The sequence below is a fragment of the Culex quinquefasciatus genome, chromosome 3, assembly GCF_015732765.1.
Source record: "Culex quinquefasciatus strain JHB chromosome 3, VPISU_Cqui_1.0_pri_paternal, whole genome shotgun sequence".
NCBI lineage: Eukaryota > Metazoa > Arthropoda > Insecta > Diptera > Culicidae > Culex > Culex quinquefasciatus.
The window spans coordinates 24,248,780-24,265,154 of NC_051863.1; the positions used below are offsets into that span (position 1 = coordinate 24,248,780).

General features: G+C 34.0%; 1 protein-coding gene across 1 annotated transcript; it reads right to left on the reverse strand.

The window, feature by feature from the left end:
- Positions 1-3,733: 3,733 nt before the first annotated feature.
- Positions 3,734-16,375, reverse strand: LOC6047452 (odorant receptor 85b). The gene is made up of 7 exons (XM_038260691.1): positions 15,425-16,375; positions 15,211-15,366; positions 15,093-15,148; positions 7,379-7,392; positions 6,184-7,151; positions 5,975-6,130; positions 3,734-3,802 (listed from the first exon to the last, which is right to left on the reverse strand). Exons 1-7 carry the CDS (start codon positions 16,247-16,249, stop codon positions 3,734-3,736), a joined length of 2,244 nt encoding a protein of 747 aa, XP_038116619.1. The 5' UTR covers positions 16,250-16,375.

Sequence of the window (16,375 nt, forward strand, 5' to 3'; positions counted from 1 at the left end):
TTGACAGCGAGTTTCGAGTGCACTCTACTGTGGAGTAATGACTTTGTTTTTGACGGAGGGTTTAATTTGGGTGAATTGTGTAACCAGTGCGGTTATTTGGGATGTTTTCAAGACCTGCCTCAAAATAAGCTTCTACATAAACTTTGTAAAATATTTGCAACATCCTAAGAAGGATAAATTTAAGCGATATTTTGTAAGTTTTCCAATAAAATGCAGTATTTTTTGAATTGAAAAAACTCGCAAATATTATATATATTTTGAAATCTTTACTTAAAATTTTTGTTCTCCCTTTAAATATCCTCTAAAATTATTAGTGAAAATAATATTGAATAAAATTTTAATTTTAATTTTCAACTTGTAATTAGATTGTGAAGTGTAAACAATGTAAACTATACAGAAAAGATTGGCACCACTTGTTATGATGCATTTTCAATAAAAGAGCGTTTAGACCCGAGGGACAAAAACTTGTTATTTTTAAATAAAATTTGTAACAATCTAAATCGAATGGGAAATCTCTATTAATTAAAAGATCTCATAAAAATTTACAGTGTTTTTTATATCTTTTACTTGAAATTTTATTTTGAAAGTGTGAATCGCCTAAATCGCTATTAAATTCAAAATTCTTTTTTTATCTACAAGTCTAATGATAATGAAGGGTGAATTCCTATAAATCGTAAAGTTCTTCTTTAAGTTTACTCCTATATTCAAAATGTTAATTAGCATAAAGCTGCAAATAAAACATAAAACATAAAACATAAAACATAAAACATAAAACATAAAACATAAAACATAAAACATAAAACATAAAACATAAAACATAAAACATAAAACATAAAACATAAAACATAAAACATAAAACATAAAACATAAAACATAAACATAAAACATAAAACATAAAACATAAAACATAAAACATAAAACATAAAACATAAAACATAAAACATAAAACATAAAACATAAAACATAAAACATAAAACATAAACATAAAACATAAACATAAAACATAAAACATAAAACATAAAACATAAGACATAAAACATAAAACATAAAACATAAAACATAAAACATAAGACATAAAACATAAAACATAAACATAAAACATAAAACATAAAACATAAAACATAAACATAAAACATAAACATAAGACATAAAACATAAAACATAAAACATAAACATAAAACATAAAACATAAACATAAGAACATAAACATAAAACATAAAACATAAAACATACATAAAACATAAAACATAAAACATAAAACATAAACATAAAACATAAGACATAAAACATAAAACATAAGACATAAGACATAAAACATAAAACATAAACATAAAACATAAAACATAAAACATAAAACATAAGACATAAAACATAAAACATAAAACATAAAACATAAACATAAAACATAAGACATAAAACATAAAACATAAAACATAAAACATAAAACACATAACATAAAACATAAAACATAAAACATAAAACATAAAACATAAAACATAAAACATAAACATAAACATAAAACATAAAACATAAAACATAAAACATAAACATAAAACATAAAACATAAAACATAAAACATAAAACATAAAACATAAAACATAAAACATAAAACATAAAACATAAGACATAAAACATAAAACATAAAACATAAAACATAAAACATAAAACATAAAACATAAAACATAAAACATAAAACATAAACATAAAACATAAACATAAAACATAAGACATAAAACATAAAACATAAAACATAAACATAAGACATAAAACATAAAACATAAAACATAAGACATAAAACATAAACACATAAAACATAAAACATAAAACATAAAACATAAAACATAAAACATAAAACATAAAACATAAACATAAAACATAAAACATAAAACATAAAACATAAAACATAAAACATAAAACATAAAACATAAAACATAAAACATAAAACATAAAACATAAACATAAAACATAAAACATAAAACATAAAACATAAAACATAAAACATAAACATAAAACATAAAACATAAAACATAAAACATAAAACATAAAACATAAAACATAAAACATAAAACATAAAACATAAAACATAAAACATAAAACATAAAACATAAAACATAAAACATAAAACATAAACATAAAACATAAAACATAAAACATAAGACATAAAACATAAAACATAAAACATAAAACATAAAACATAAACATAAAACATAAAACATAAACATAAAACATAAAACATAAAACATAAAACATAAAACATAAAACATAAAACATAAAACATAAAACATAAAACATAAAACATAAAACATAAAACATAAAACATAAAACATAAAACATAAAACATAAAACATAAAACATAAAACATAAAACATAAAACATAAAACATAAAACATAAAACATAAAACAAGCGAGTGTTAAAGATAACGTGACAGAAAATGACGGCTTTTATATACAGTCCAGAATCGATTATCCGAGGGTCTTGGCAAAATATCAATCGAATATTTTTTTGTTGTTGTCTTATTTTTGATTGTTGATAAAATCCAGGATGGCGGTAATGAAATATTGTAACTTATTTTCCAAAGTACCAAACAAATCTTCGAATAATCGAACTTCGGATAATCGAGGCTCCGGATAAACGAGTCTGGACTGTATATGACTTCACATCGTTACAGTAATCGTAAAAATATCTTTAACAAAAATGACCCTTTATGTTGTGGGAAAAAATTAATGTAAAAATTTGCATTGGTCTGAAAGGATTTCCAAATCAGGATAAAATCTTGAAATTTTAATGCGAAAGTTAATAAAACAGCACATCTTTTTAAGTAAATTACGAAAACTTAAAATGACGTGTTATATTTTGAGTATTTTTTAATTCTTTATTTTGTTCATCTGACCCACAGCTATATTTAAAATGAAGGTTTTAGCCATTTATTTAACCTTTTTTTAGGAATTTCCTATAATTTTTCTTCGCTCCAAAAATAAAAACACCTTCTCCGGTATGCACGGTGTGTCCATATCCAACAATAAGTGCAATGTATTATAACTCGAGCACACTAAACGTGCAAACCCGTGACCACTTGTCACGAAATGTCGAACTCAAACCAACGATGCAAGGGATGCTCGCTAACAAGCAAGCCAAAATTCGCCGTAATATGATTTACATAAAGTGTTCAGCTGGTCTGTGTGCATTTTTGGTGTTCTAACACTGTTAATTATGGATACTACTGCAACAATGTTGTTTGGAGATTTTTCACAACCTTCACCAATACTCGCTTACAGTCAATAATTATATGCTTCCATGTAGGAATATGGAAAATTTACATAAAAAGAAACCCCCGCTCAAGTGGTCAAGTGGAAGTGGAAATAGGGAGAAATGTGTGCTTTTTATATACATTCTTGTACGCTTCATATTAGGAACAAATTTGCAAGTGGTTTAAAAATAAAGCCTCATCCCAAATGGTTTTTTTTCCTTTTTTTCATCAGCTGCGTACTTGAGATTGAGACGACGCGACGTGAGGTTTCGCTTGATTTGCGCTATTGATATCCTGCCTATACTAGCTACTTCAAGAAAATGTCATCGGTTGTTGGTTGTTGGCTAGGTATTTGTGACTCTTTTTTTGTATAGAATTTTTAGATTAAAGGACAGTTTTTACAATTCTTTATTCTTCAATTTTATTTTGGAAATGGTTTCATTCACTTTGTTTTGCAACGTTATGCTCATGCTTTACATGGGGTTTCATTTGCTATCGCTGGGATCATAAATAGTTTTCAGCAGTGTAAAATATGAGAATGCCGTGCTCAAAATCTGCAAGAAAAAGGGAAGGAAAATTTAAATATTAGCTTTATAATACTTGGAATGTGTTGCATTGTTGATCATGGTAAAATTTTCTACATTTTTCCGATCTTAATGTTATCTATCTGATTTTGGTAAACTTTTGTTCGTTTTTAATGATGGCTTATCGAAATTTAACCGATTTTTTTATTCCAATTTCGGTTAATAAATCTAAGTGAGTATAATGTAGGAAATTTTCCAATTAAAGCTGCAGTTTTTTTTCATTTCACGAAAAAATAATCCAAACAGTTTAGCCCTCATTTCAGAAATACTGAATTACATAAATTGATAAAAATGTTTGCGCAGGTTCAACTCGAGGGGAAGCATGAACTTTTGGTTCCCCAGAAAATGCTGTACTTTGGATTTTCTTTCAAAAAATATTTAGGCATGACCAAATTGTTTATCTCCAAAGTTTTTTTTTCAAGATAATTTGAGCTAAAATTTAGTCGGAACCATCCATAAACCACGTGGACACAAATTAAAGGCTAAAAGAGTGAACATTAAAAATGTGCGAGTTTTTGCCTTTCTTACATTTTACCTTCCTCACCTCAATCACTCGAAATTTGAACTTCGTAATTTGACGTCGTAGACCCGCCTTCTTCACGTATACATATCGACTCAGAATCAAATTCTGAGCAAATGTGTCTATGTGTGTGTGTGGTGGGATGTTAATCAAAAAATTGTCACTCGATTATCTCGGCACTGGTAAGTCTTGTTGGCAGATCCCATAAGTCGCTATAGAAAATTGGGTTTTTTGTAAGGAAACCCTTAATGTTATACATTTTTAAAAAGGTATTTTCCTGGGTGCAGAATAGTGGTTCGTAAACCGGCCTCAATTTAGAATTTTCAAAGCGGAACCAATTTACTGTTCACAAAATGATACCATGAAGTGGGAAGTATTGTAACCGTTCTATAATTTATTTTGATTTTATAATTAACAAGCCTTACCCGACAAACTTCGTTCTGCCTTTTTTCGTTTGTTGACATTTTTAACTTTTTTGCATATTCAGCCTCCTGTGATCAAAATTTGATTTTACGTATCTTTCTCCATACAATTTGCCGATGCTCCGGAATCGGTTCCAGAGTGGCCAAAGTTGTAACTTATTGGCGTAAGAACTTTCCTTGGGCTTATATGAACTCAACGCAACAAAAAGCACCTCGATCCGACGCTCCGTATTGAACTGATTCGCGTTCGAACAAAACCATCGAAATTTACATAGAAGATTTTTATTTGAGATATTCAAAGTCAACAAATCTTAAGAAGAGGGTTGAAATCAAGATTGGCATAATTCGTCGCTAACATTTCAATAATAATTTTAAAATTTCCAAAAGATAAGATTTCCAAAAATTATGAATGGCACCTGTGAAATAATATTGAATAATCTCACTCCGATATTATCGCTGCGCGTCAAAGATACATAATCTTGGAACTTCCAATAGGTTCCTCTTCTGATTCACAAAATTTCACCCATTTCTGACGCAATTTTTCGTTACGTGGAAAACAAAAAAGACCTCTTTTGGCCGCCCATTGTTTAGCATACGAACAAAAAAAGCACGAAGCACTTAATTTTTCGGCAAAAACTCAACAGATCCAAAATGTTTCAAAACAAGTCACTTCAGCAGCAAAAAATATGACACGCTTGAGCTTGAACATAGCCTTCTACTTTGTTTATGTTTACAGTTGTGGTGCCGTTGTAGTAGTGAAGAGCAGTGGGGAGCATTCGAAAATCACGTTACGCATTCTGTCTTTTCAGCACTCAGGTATTTTCCAACGAGCCCAACACATTGAAGATCTGGCAACCCTATCAAAAGTTATAAGCACTTGAGTGTTTTTTATACACTTTTTTATGCCGAATCTCAGATATCTTGATAAAAACGATGTTCGAATCTTCTATGAGACCAATCGTTGAATTCGTAAACAAAAGCGCTTTGCAATGAGCCAAAAAAGGAAAAAAATGACAAAGCTGTCACATTAAATTAGGAGAGAAGCTTAGGGAAATATGCTATTTTGACTAAATTTATTTACTATATGAATGTCAGGAAGGCACCAACTACCTAAATGTGGATTAAATAACGTTTTTTTATCCATGATTCGATTATCCGAATTTTCTTAGAAACCTTCGGATAATCGTAGCGTTGACTTACCCCTGTGAAGCTCGCCAGCGAGACCACGGAAAATTTCATGGCGGTAAGTTTCTGCCACTTTCCTGCCCGGGCCATCAGGAAAAGCAACGACTTTCTATAGCGCACATCCGCCAGGTACCATTCTCCCTGGAACGCCGCGTACGGTATTTGGGAGCTCTGAAATAAACTATCAAATTTTGTAACAGTTGCAAAACTCGAGGAATACTCACAGCTTCAATTAATTTATTTCCGTAATAGCAGAGGAGAAACACTTGCACCAGCGACGAGATCAAAAACAGCACAAATTTGAACAGATCGAACGCGCTGATCTGAGACGTGGCTTGAAATCCCACCAGACAGATGATCACGGAGCTGCCCAGAAAGTTCACCAAAATCGACGGCGAGAAGATGCTCTCCAGCTGATCTCCCAGTTCGAGCACCGTCTGGTGAAGCTGGACGCAGCTGATCAATTCTTGCGGGTCGTCCTTGGCGGCTCGCAGTCGGACCGCTATTATATCAAATTGCAAGCACATCAGCAAAATCACTGCGCAGAACATCAGATCCGTACAGAGGTTGAACACGGCCGAATCGAACGCGCCCCAATTTTGGTGGAAGAAGGTGATCTCGTAGAGCCCTTCCCGGTGCCAGTCGTACCAGTACCACATAAAGTAGGGCAGCTCTCGAACCAGAACCCCACTCATCAGGTAGTTCACCAACATCGACACCAGTGGCAACAGGTTGAAGATCCAGATCAGAATCATGTACAAAATCGAAAACGATTTCATGACCATTTGGGACTCGAGGTTGTACTGATGCGTCCGGTAGCGTGTCTGCTCCAGGTGGGTCACCGGGAAGAGCTCCTTCAACCGGTCCAGGATCCCATTCAACTTGGCCTCGTTCAGCTTGATGGTCATGATCTTGACGATGGACAGCGCGGTGAACCCGATGCACGGTGCCAACGCAGTTAACTCCAGAAAGTTGGTGAAATTGCCAGCCGCTCGAAAGAAGTAAATGTGCTCGATGATCAGACAGAAAATGGTATTCGCGTACGAACTCCAAAAGAACAGCTGCTTCAGCCGGGCTTTGGTCGTGTTGCGGGGTTCACCGTACCGCGTAATCCCGATCATGCCGTAGAAGATCTCCGGCACTCGGATGAACGACTCGAACCGCACCAAGTCGTTCATGTTGGTATCGAATGCTGCCAGTTAAAACGAAGGGAAACAGTTGAACTTTTGGACGGTTGTACGCGACTTTTATAACGGAAAATCATGGACTAATTACCTCGGCTAATTGCCTGCGAAATCTTGGAGTTGCCCACATGCATCGCTGCTTTAATTTATTTAAAAATGACTTTCTTTCTGACAAAGCAGTGGTGTATTGCTTGCAAGACATTCTACGCTAATGACAAAAAGGATTGAAACGTACTTTTGTGCGCTGACCTATTGATTTTGTGAACCTGGTAATTAATAAGACCAAGGCAGTTATTACCAAAGACTCCATTGCTGGCACGAATGTGTGTGCACTAGGGTTCGGAGATTTTTTTTAAACCTTACCAAAAATGGACATTTCTCGGGTGAGTTTTCAAAAAGCCCTACCCGGGCAGACGATAACAAATATTTTCAATTAACAAAAAGTGTTATGGAATCTTCTTGAAAAATCCATTACTGCATTAGGGTTTAATAACAGTTTATGTTATCATAACAAAATTTGTTATTGGTTTGATATTAGTTGAAAGCAAAAACAACTTGCGAACAACATTTTTTGTTATGGAAAAATAACTCCAACTGTTATTGGGATGATCGGATTAGTTGTTAAAATAACAAAAAATGAGCATGAGCATGAGCATGAGAGACCACCCATGGTTGTCCTTCTCCGTTGCTGAACAGAACCGTAATATCCTTTCAGCACTACTGATCATAGGCTTCGACTATCAAGTGGTATTTCCCTTATCAACAGCATGTATGAATGCGCTGAAAAGATAAAACACCATGATTGCCAAAACAAGATCAGTTGCGAATAGGTAACAGTCATTGGCCACCAACGGCGCCCGCCATGTCAGTTTGTAGATCTCGATTTTAAGGGACGGGAATGTTAGTTAGCGCAGGTTGCTACTAGGGCAGCTGATTTGCTCTGTGCTTACACCCCACAAGCGCCAGGAACCTGAAAAATTTGTTAGTAGGATAGGGTGTTTGGTCAGGATTCATCATAGAAGATGATGATGCGACCCAAAATCATAGTGTTTGTTGAAAGGTATTATATTTTATTCTCAAGGCATGCAATCGGATGCTGCGGATGAGACATTTCCCGTTTATCGGTAGTTAAATTTTAAATAAAATGGTTTAATCTTAGACAGCCGGCTGTGGAAAGATAGAACCAAGATCATTTGTAATTAAAATTGAAGAATTAAGCAGTGTTACTTTTAAATTGAGATGTTTTTACGAGTTTTAAATGATTGATGTTTAGATAATTTAAACAAGTTTAAAGTTTACGAATCGAATGACGAATTACGATGTTTATCGAGCTGAAATAGTATGATAAAGTTTTGTTGTTGTTGCACACCGACGCCGAACGCGAAAAATCCTGCGACTGCGAGGCATCGCAAAATATACGCATAAAATCACAATCTTCAGCTTGCAATTGAGTTATAATGAACATTAAACGACCGCCGGTATTATTTGTATTCAGTGAATGAAGTTTAAATTATCTAAAACGTTCATTCTTAGACAGCCGGCTGTGGAAAGATTGAACCTGAATGACTGGAAATAGGTAAATAGCAAAACCGAGACAGACGGAATACTTTGCGATGATATTGTTAAACTAATCGTACGCGTTTTCTCTGAAAATCACAGTTATCTTGCCATGTAACCAAGTTATTAGTTAATACTATACACACTCATTCATTAACTCACACAACCAATCACACACAAAAACCAACTAGTTGTAATTACTGTTCAAGTGTCATAATTTTTTGCCAAGTGTTACGTTACATAAAAATAAGGCGACATGGGTAATAATGCAAAAAAAAGCTTGAACTCCATTTTTATCATTTGCTTTTTAAATCTTTTCTTATATGAAAAGCAAATTCTGAAAATAAATTGAATTCCATTCACACTTCACACACATACAAGTATATTCCAATTGGAATTCGCTCACCCGGTTGCTTTGCACACTGAAAGCACACTTTTACATCGCTTTCCTACGGCCAAATCTGTCGCAGCGGTCATCGTCAGACCAACACTACCGCATCTCGTTGTTCACGCCAACACACTTCTGCTTCTCCTTCTGCTCCACAGCAACACACACAGAACTTGCATGCAACTGATCGTCTCACTTCTTTCTTCAAAGAAAAAATCACCGCCGACCGCAGGAAAAGTCAACGCGCAACCCTTTCAACCTCTTTCAACCAAACCGCACTCAACTCACACCAATCAATCAGTTGTTAAAATAACAAAAAATAATGACAAAGATTGGTTGCAAGTATAACTCAAAATGTTGTTAGTCTGTTATTACAAGAACAATCCCGGGCAGAAAGTTGCATCTTGGAAAAATCTACCCATGTTCGTAAAAACACGAACAAGTCAAGTTCACCCCAGGGTATGGTTAAGAGATAACCGAACATGGCCACGAACATAAATTGTTCGAGGCGTATCTGCGAAAAATCTTGTTGAGTTTATTTGACCAACAATGCCACATCAAGTTGAGTTTATAGTAGCAAACAACTGAAATCTTCCAAAAATCATATCAAGTTCATAAAGTAGATTTTGATCCCAAAAATAATTGTATTGGTTTTTAATGCACCGCGCCACAATTCAGACACCCCCCCCCCCTTATTTCTCTTCACAAATATGAGTAATATTGCAGGAATATACGCACCTACATCAAAACAAGATTTTTCAAAGTTGAAAAATTATTTTACTTTAAAAACTCATTAAAAAAATTGTGAAGAAAGCGTTGAAATGCCAAAATGTCACAATAATTTTCCAAATCACGAAAAATCCAAAGTCTCTATATTCCATTTTTTTAAATTAAAAATAAAAGTTTATGAAAATATTCCTAAAACTGCATAAGTCCAAAAATCCAAAGTAAAATTTCAAAAAGCCTGGTAATGTTTCTTATCAAAATAATTTTTCAAAATGTTGAAAAATATTCAACTGGCTGAGAGCAAAAATTTCGCAAAGTCCTGAAAATCTAATAAATTCTACCAAAAATCTTGTCGTGATACGGATCCCGTAAATTTTCTAAGTGCCGGAACGATTTTTGTAGGGGGTATATCAATAATTATTAAAAACCGACTTTCGAATTTCAAAATTTCAATGAAGACGTTTTGTTAGGGACATTATCTTAGGAACAAACTGAGGTTTTTGCAAAAATCGGACGAAAATTTCCTGTAATTTCGACGAATTTTCCGAAATTTTGGTTCAAAGCAAAAATAAACATCAAAATATTTTATCATGTTTCCAACCTCCCGAAAATTTTCTAAGTCCCAAAAAAATGCTTTTTCTGTAAAAAGTAAAGAATTAAAAAATATACGCAAAAATGTCAAAGTCCAGCATAAATAAAATCAAACTTTAAAATATCAGCTCATGAAAATTATTCTAAGTGTCGGAAATTGAAAATTCTGTCAGTGACTGCAAATTTTGCTAAGTCCAGTATAAATTTGAAATAAAGTCAAAATAATCATTTCATGATGTTCGGGTAAAATTTTGGAAAAAATAAAATTTTCGAAATTTTTGCTAAGTCCAAAAAACTACCACTAACACCTCAATATCAACTGTAGATAATGCAGTATGATCATGGAATATACTTTCCATGATACGCAGTCGGTTTCAAAAGTCGTCATAACTCGAGGAGTTTACAGCAAGATGCGAATAAACAAGCCAAGATAGTTCGAAGTTATATCCACCAACTCACTTTCCGCCCGGGATACAATAACAAAAAAATCATAACGACGAATAACAAATTTTGTTATAAATAACATAAAATGTTATTGGCCTAGTATTTTTCAAATATCAAAAAATGTTATTCCCACGTTATTTCCGTCTGCTCGGGTAAGAACCACCGTGACCTCCTACACTTATTTTCGGTTTTCTCCAAAATGAAACAAAATTTCATTTATTTTTAGTTAAAGGCACTTGAAGGACGTCTAGATGAACAATCTCAAGCAATTTTCATTTTTCATTCCATATCCCTTTCCATAACCCCTTCCCATCTTGTTGTTCACAAGCATATTTTTCTTAGTACAATTACTCATTGTACGACCGCAAAGGATTTGAAATTGATTTTTGTTTCATTTTTTTTTAAATTAATTTCGTAGTCCCACTTGACAGCTCGTTCCAAGAGTTGATCCATCAAAAAAAATGTGTCTTGTTAATTTTTGTTTGCCTAAAACTGAAAAAAAGTGATCAGAAATAGTTTTTAGTCGTTTTTTACCGCATATACAAATTTACATAGGGCTTTAGGACCCTATTCTCCACAACAGGGGAAGGGGCGGGGGTCCAAAATTCAAAAAAAGTGTCCACGAGGTCTATGGATAGCCCCTTGGAGGCAGTCATAGAATTAAATAAATATATATATTTTTTTTTATTGGACATTGTCGCCCGTATTTTGAAAGGTAAAGCCTGGAACAAGATGGCCGGTCGAACGTAACGTTCAACACAAAACGTTTCGCCAGTCATCACAGTCGGCCTGACATCGACAATTGATCAATGCAACCTCTATCAGTTTGGCAGACTGACATTACACTCTAGGCCCAATGTTACCCTACTGACCAATAAGCCTAGTGTTTTTTTTAAACAGGTCCTATAAACTATTGTGTTTCATATGTTTATACACTCAAACCCCGATGGTTTGACACCAACTGTTGTCAAACGAACGGGGTCACGTTTTAGTTTAACACCCCTTTTACACGGAGTTCACACTCACTACCAAACGTTTGTTTTGATAGTGTGCGTGAGCGCCGTGTAAAAAGTGACAGTTCGTAACTTTTTAGTTTGACTTTGACCAACCAACGGGGTACAAACTAAAAAAGTGTCTAACGAAAAAATGACCAACCACCGGGGGTTGAGTGTAGTTTGTTGAGTTTTTTTTAATAAGGATTTTTTTTTAATATTTGCTTGTTGGGTGTTTTTAAAACAGCCTTGAGTCAGGAGTATTCAAAACATCAAAAAAGTAAAAAAAAGAAAATTTTGTTTATACACGGAACAAAATCCGGTTTGCAAACTTTGCTTCCGAGTTGCTCTACCAAACGCAAACCTCCGTTTACACCAGTCAGCAGAAAGCATTGCTTCCAATATCGCAAACGGTGCTTTTCAATATCGCAAACGTAACGCCGTAACGCATGCCTGCCAAAAGCACCGGGTTGGACAGCAAAGCAGATTAAATGCACCGAAATCGTTTTGCTTTTCTCTATTGCGCAGCTGATTCTGACATTTCGTAACGCATTGGCTGCGGCATGGTACACGCTCAAATTAACCGGCAACAAGATGTTTTCGATTTTGAAAGCATTTTGTTTCGATATTAGAAGCAATTTTTCCAAATCTGCAAACATCGCAGATGAATACGCAAACTTTCCATGTTTCCGAATTCGTCGCAAATATTTTTCGGATTCGCTGACCAGATTTTGTTCCGTGTAGAATATAAATAAACTCTAGATTTTAATCTCATAACTTGGCTTGGTGATTTTACACGCTTGAAAATTGCAATTTACACGAGGACCTCAAATGTCAAAACACCAAATTTCACGCAAATTTTGCGGAGCGTGAAAAATGTTAACATAACTCTGATCATCTTATGTTTAAATCACAGAAATGACTTTTTAAAAACTAATAAAATTTGGTTTATGGATGAGCTCTAAATATATTTGAAACAACCCAGTCACGAAATATTCTAGCAGAGCTGGTTCTGTCAGAATCCTGCTAGAACGGTGGAACATTTCTGCTAGAATGCTTTAAGAATATCCAGCTCTCTAAGAATTCTGCTTGAATCCTGCTAGAACGTCGAGACTAGGAAAATGTAGGGCGTGCGTATTTTATTGAACAATTTTTTAAATATTCGACTAATAAAGTAAAAAAGTTATCGCTGATTTGCTTCATTTTATTGAATTTCATATCAAAGCATTATTTAACAATCTTGTCCAGCCAAAATGACAGAATTTTTTTGCGACTTTTAGCATTTTTTTTGAAGGTTTATGTCTCCCATTTCAAAATTTAAATTTTAAATCATTAGGTAGAAATAATATAATTGGTTACGAAATTTAAATTTGATTTCATAATTAAAACGAAAGCAAAATAAAGTAATATTTTTTAACTCAAATTATCAAATATCGCTAACATTAAACAGGACTCAGAAAAAAATCTGAAATGTTTTTAAAAGTTAATTTCAGAGATAACAAATACCCTTCATCATATTTTGAATAAAACAATGCTTTTTTGATCTTTTAAGCTCTTTTAATTTTTTTTTTAAAACCATACATTTCAAAAAAATGAAGTAAAATTTTTATTACAGCGAATGAAAATATTACTAAACATAGAAAGTTTCTAAAAAAACTGAAAAATCTGAACGATTCTTCAAATGGTTCATATAAAGCTTTTCAATTGAAAACTAATGAAATTTACTTAAATAGACTGTTTGGGTAAAATGGGTACAATATAATTGTTTATTTGAAAAAAAAAAAATATATATATATATATATATATATATATATATATTTGAGAAAATTGATAAATTTGACGAATTTTATTCCATCCACGAAATCCTCAAAAATTACTAACCCCATGTTGGTAATTATGCAACAGTATTCACTAGGGTGACAAGAAAATATTAAAATTGTAGAAAACCAGAAGAGATGTCCCCTGGCTCGAATCTTTAGGCAATAATAAGTAACTGTGCTAATTTTGAGCCAAATTGGTGAAGAAGGGTCGCTTTTTTATCGTTTTTATCGTTGAATTTCAGGTGGCAGCAGGTGGCGCAGAACTCGCCCGAAATTGTCCAAGTGTGTAGTAGGAAATTCAATTTCCTAAAACTTTGTTGAAGCGTGCAAGAAGATCCAAGTTGATCCTGATGAGTTATTATCAATGCGATGAAATGAAATCGGCTTATATACTTGAAAGAATAAAAGGAGTGATTAGGAAGTATATAATAAAATACATTTACTAAAAAAATCACCAAAAATCAGGACCAACTCGGATCGTTTTTCACCCTTGGACAGAGTTGCAGGAAATTAAATTTCCTACAAGAATCTCACAATTGGACAATTTTGGCCGAGACCCACATGACGTTTTTCTGTATACATTTTTGCGATTTTTCCCATTTAAAACTTCAACGATAAAAAGCTACACCTAAACCTTAACGATTTGGCCCAAAATTTGCACAGATACTTTTTTTTGCCTAAGGAATCGAATCAGAGTGTAACCCTGATGTCGTTTTTTTTATTGTCACCCTAGTATTCACTCGCTTAATTCTACATTAGTTCATAAGATTATTTTTATTCCTATTTGAGTTTGATAAAGCATTTTGTGAAAAATCGTTACAGTTTCACACAAACATAAAATTTCACGTGATTTTGCGGAAAAAGCAAATTTCACGGATTTCACGCTGTCCGCGAAATCGGGAAATTTCACTAACCCTACCACGACTAAACAAAAATCTCGTAGTAGGCATGTCACCTCTTTTTTGGGGCACCCAATTTTTGAATCTTTTCGTTTATTCATACCAACTCTGTCATTAAAGGGTATTTATTTCTGATGTTCTGAATTTTGGAAACACACTTTTCCAAAAATAGATAATTTGCGTGCAGTGAAATCGATATTATACATAATAACAAATTTGTTTTCATGTTTAGTTGTGATTGTGTTTTTTCTTATTCAAAACATCGATTTGATTGGAAAAATCAAGATTTTGATTATTAATTAATATTTTGTAGCACTTTTGGGTTGACAAATCTGATCAATGCTGAGGACGTCGTAGATCAAGTTTATTCGTCAAATTTTTTAATAATTTTTTCCTTGGTTGTTTCCAATGTCAAAACAAACTTTTAATGTCAAATGCTTGGTGGTTATTTATTTGGTTCAGAATGCAAAGTCCGTTACAATTTCCAACAATTTGAATCTTTCCAGTTAATCGAATTTCTTTCGAAAATTACGATCCTTCATAAACCGCCTTCAACAGTGTAAAGTAGGAAAATGCTGTGCTGAGAATCTGAAATGAATGTAAATATTTGATGATTTGTCTTTTTACAACTCAAAGGAAACTCTGCTAACTCCGGAGAAACAGGGCAACGACACGGTTGTAAATTTGAGCGCAGTCATTTTCTCTTCCTGTTGTCCTCGGATCAGTATCATAAGAAATGTTTTCTGATCCTTTTTGCAGTTGTTGTACCACTGACTTTGGTACACGTGGTGAGCTATGTTTGAACTCTGAAAAACCAATAAATGTGCATTAATGTTAATTATATGTTTACATAATGTAAAACACCTTTTCCATCAGCACACTCCCATAGTAGCAAAGTAGGAAAATGTTCATGATGTACACGAATAGCAGTACCGAGAATCGCACCGCTTCACCCATGTTTTCTCCCGCTAAGGTCAGAAACAAACAGCAACAGATGACGCCGGAGCTTCCCACAAAGGTCACCAGCAAGGACGGGGAATAAATTCGCTCAAATCGTGCACAGACATCGATCAGAAGCAGGTGCTTTTCAACGCACTTGACCAGCTCTGGCTCGTCCAGCTCGGATTCCTCCAACCGCTTGCCAAGCAGCTCAAATTGCATTGAAATCAGCAGAATGATCGTACAGTACAGTGTGTCCGCCAGCAGGACTCCGGTAACGGCCGAAGAGGACACCCAAATCTGGTGCAGAAAGGTCAACTCGAACACGACCGGTTTGCGCCAGTCGTACCAATATTTTAGATAAAACGGCAAAATCTTTTCCCAGTGACCAGTTTTAATCAAAACGGTGATGGACGGGGCATAGAAAATGACGTTAAATACGACCAGAACCACAATGTAGAGCACTGAAAACAGCTTCAGGAACCAGATATGTTTGCGATACTCTTCGGCTGGTTTGGTATCCAGTGTTTCGGGGTAAAGATTCTTCAACTGGATCAAAATCTCGTTCAGCTCGACTTCATGCAGCTTGTGCATGGTCAGTTTGATGATCGTGTAGGTCAAAAATCCAATACACACTACCAGCACCATCAGATGAGCCAAAGTTGCATCTCTTTGGACTGCCTCAACAAAGTAGGCGATTTCCAGCGCAATGCACAGTAGGTCATGGACGTAGGTGAACCAGAAGAACATCCGTTTGAATTTGATCCAACGAGATGGTTTGGCCAGATGTTGCTCATCGTAGTTCACTGCGCCGCAAACGGTGCCGATGATGCGGAGCAATTGGATGAAGGAGTCAAACTTTAAAACCGATGTTGG

Coding starts and splice junctions, on each gene's coding strand:
- LOC6047452 (XM_038260691.1), bottom strand. CDS start 16,249: ATGTTCTTCTGGTTCACCTACGTCCATGACCTACTGTGCATTGCGCTG. Junction 15,367..15,424: donor GGAGTGTGCTGATGGAAAAG/GTGTTTTACATT, acceptor TTGGTTTTTCAG/AGTTCAAACATAGCTCACCA. Junction 6,131..6,183: donor GAAATAAATTAATTGAAGCT/GTGAGTATTCCT, acceptor AGTTTATTTCAG/AGCTCCCAAATACCGTACGC.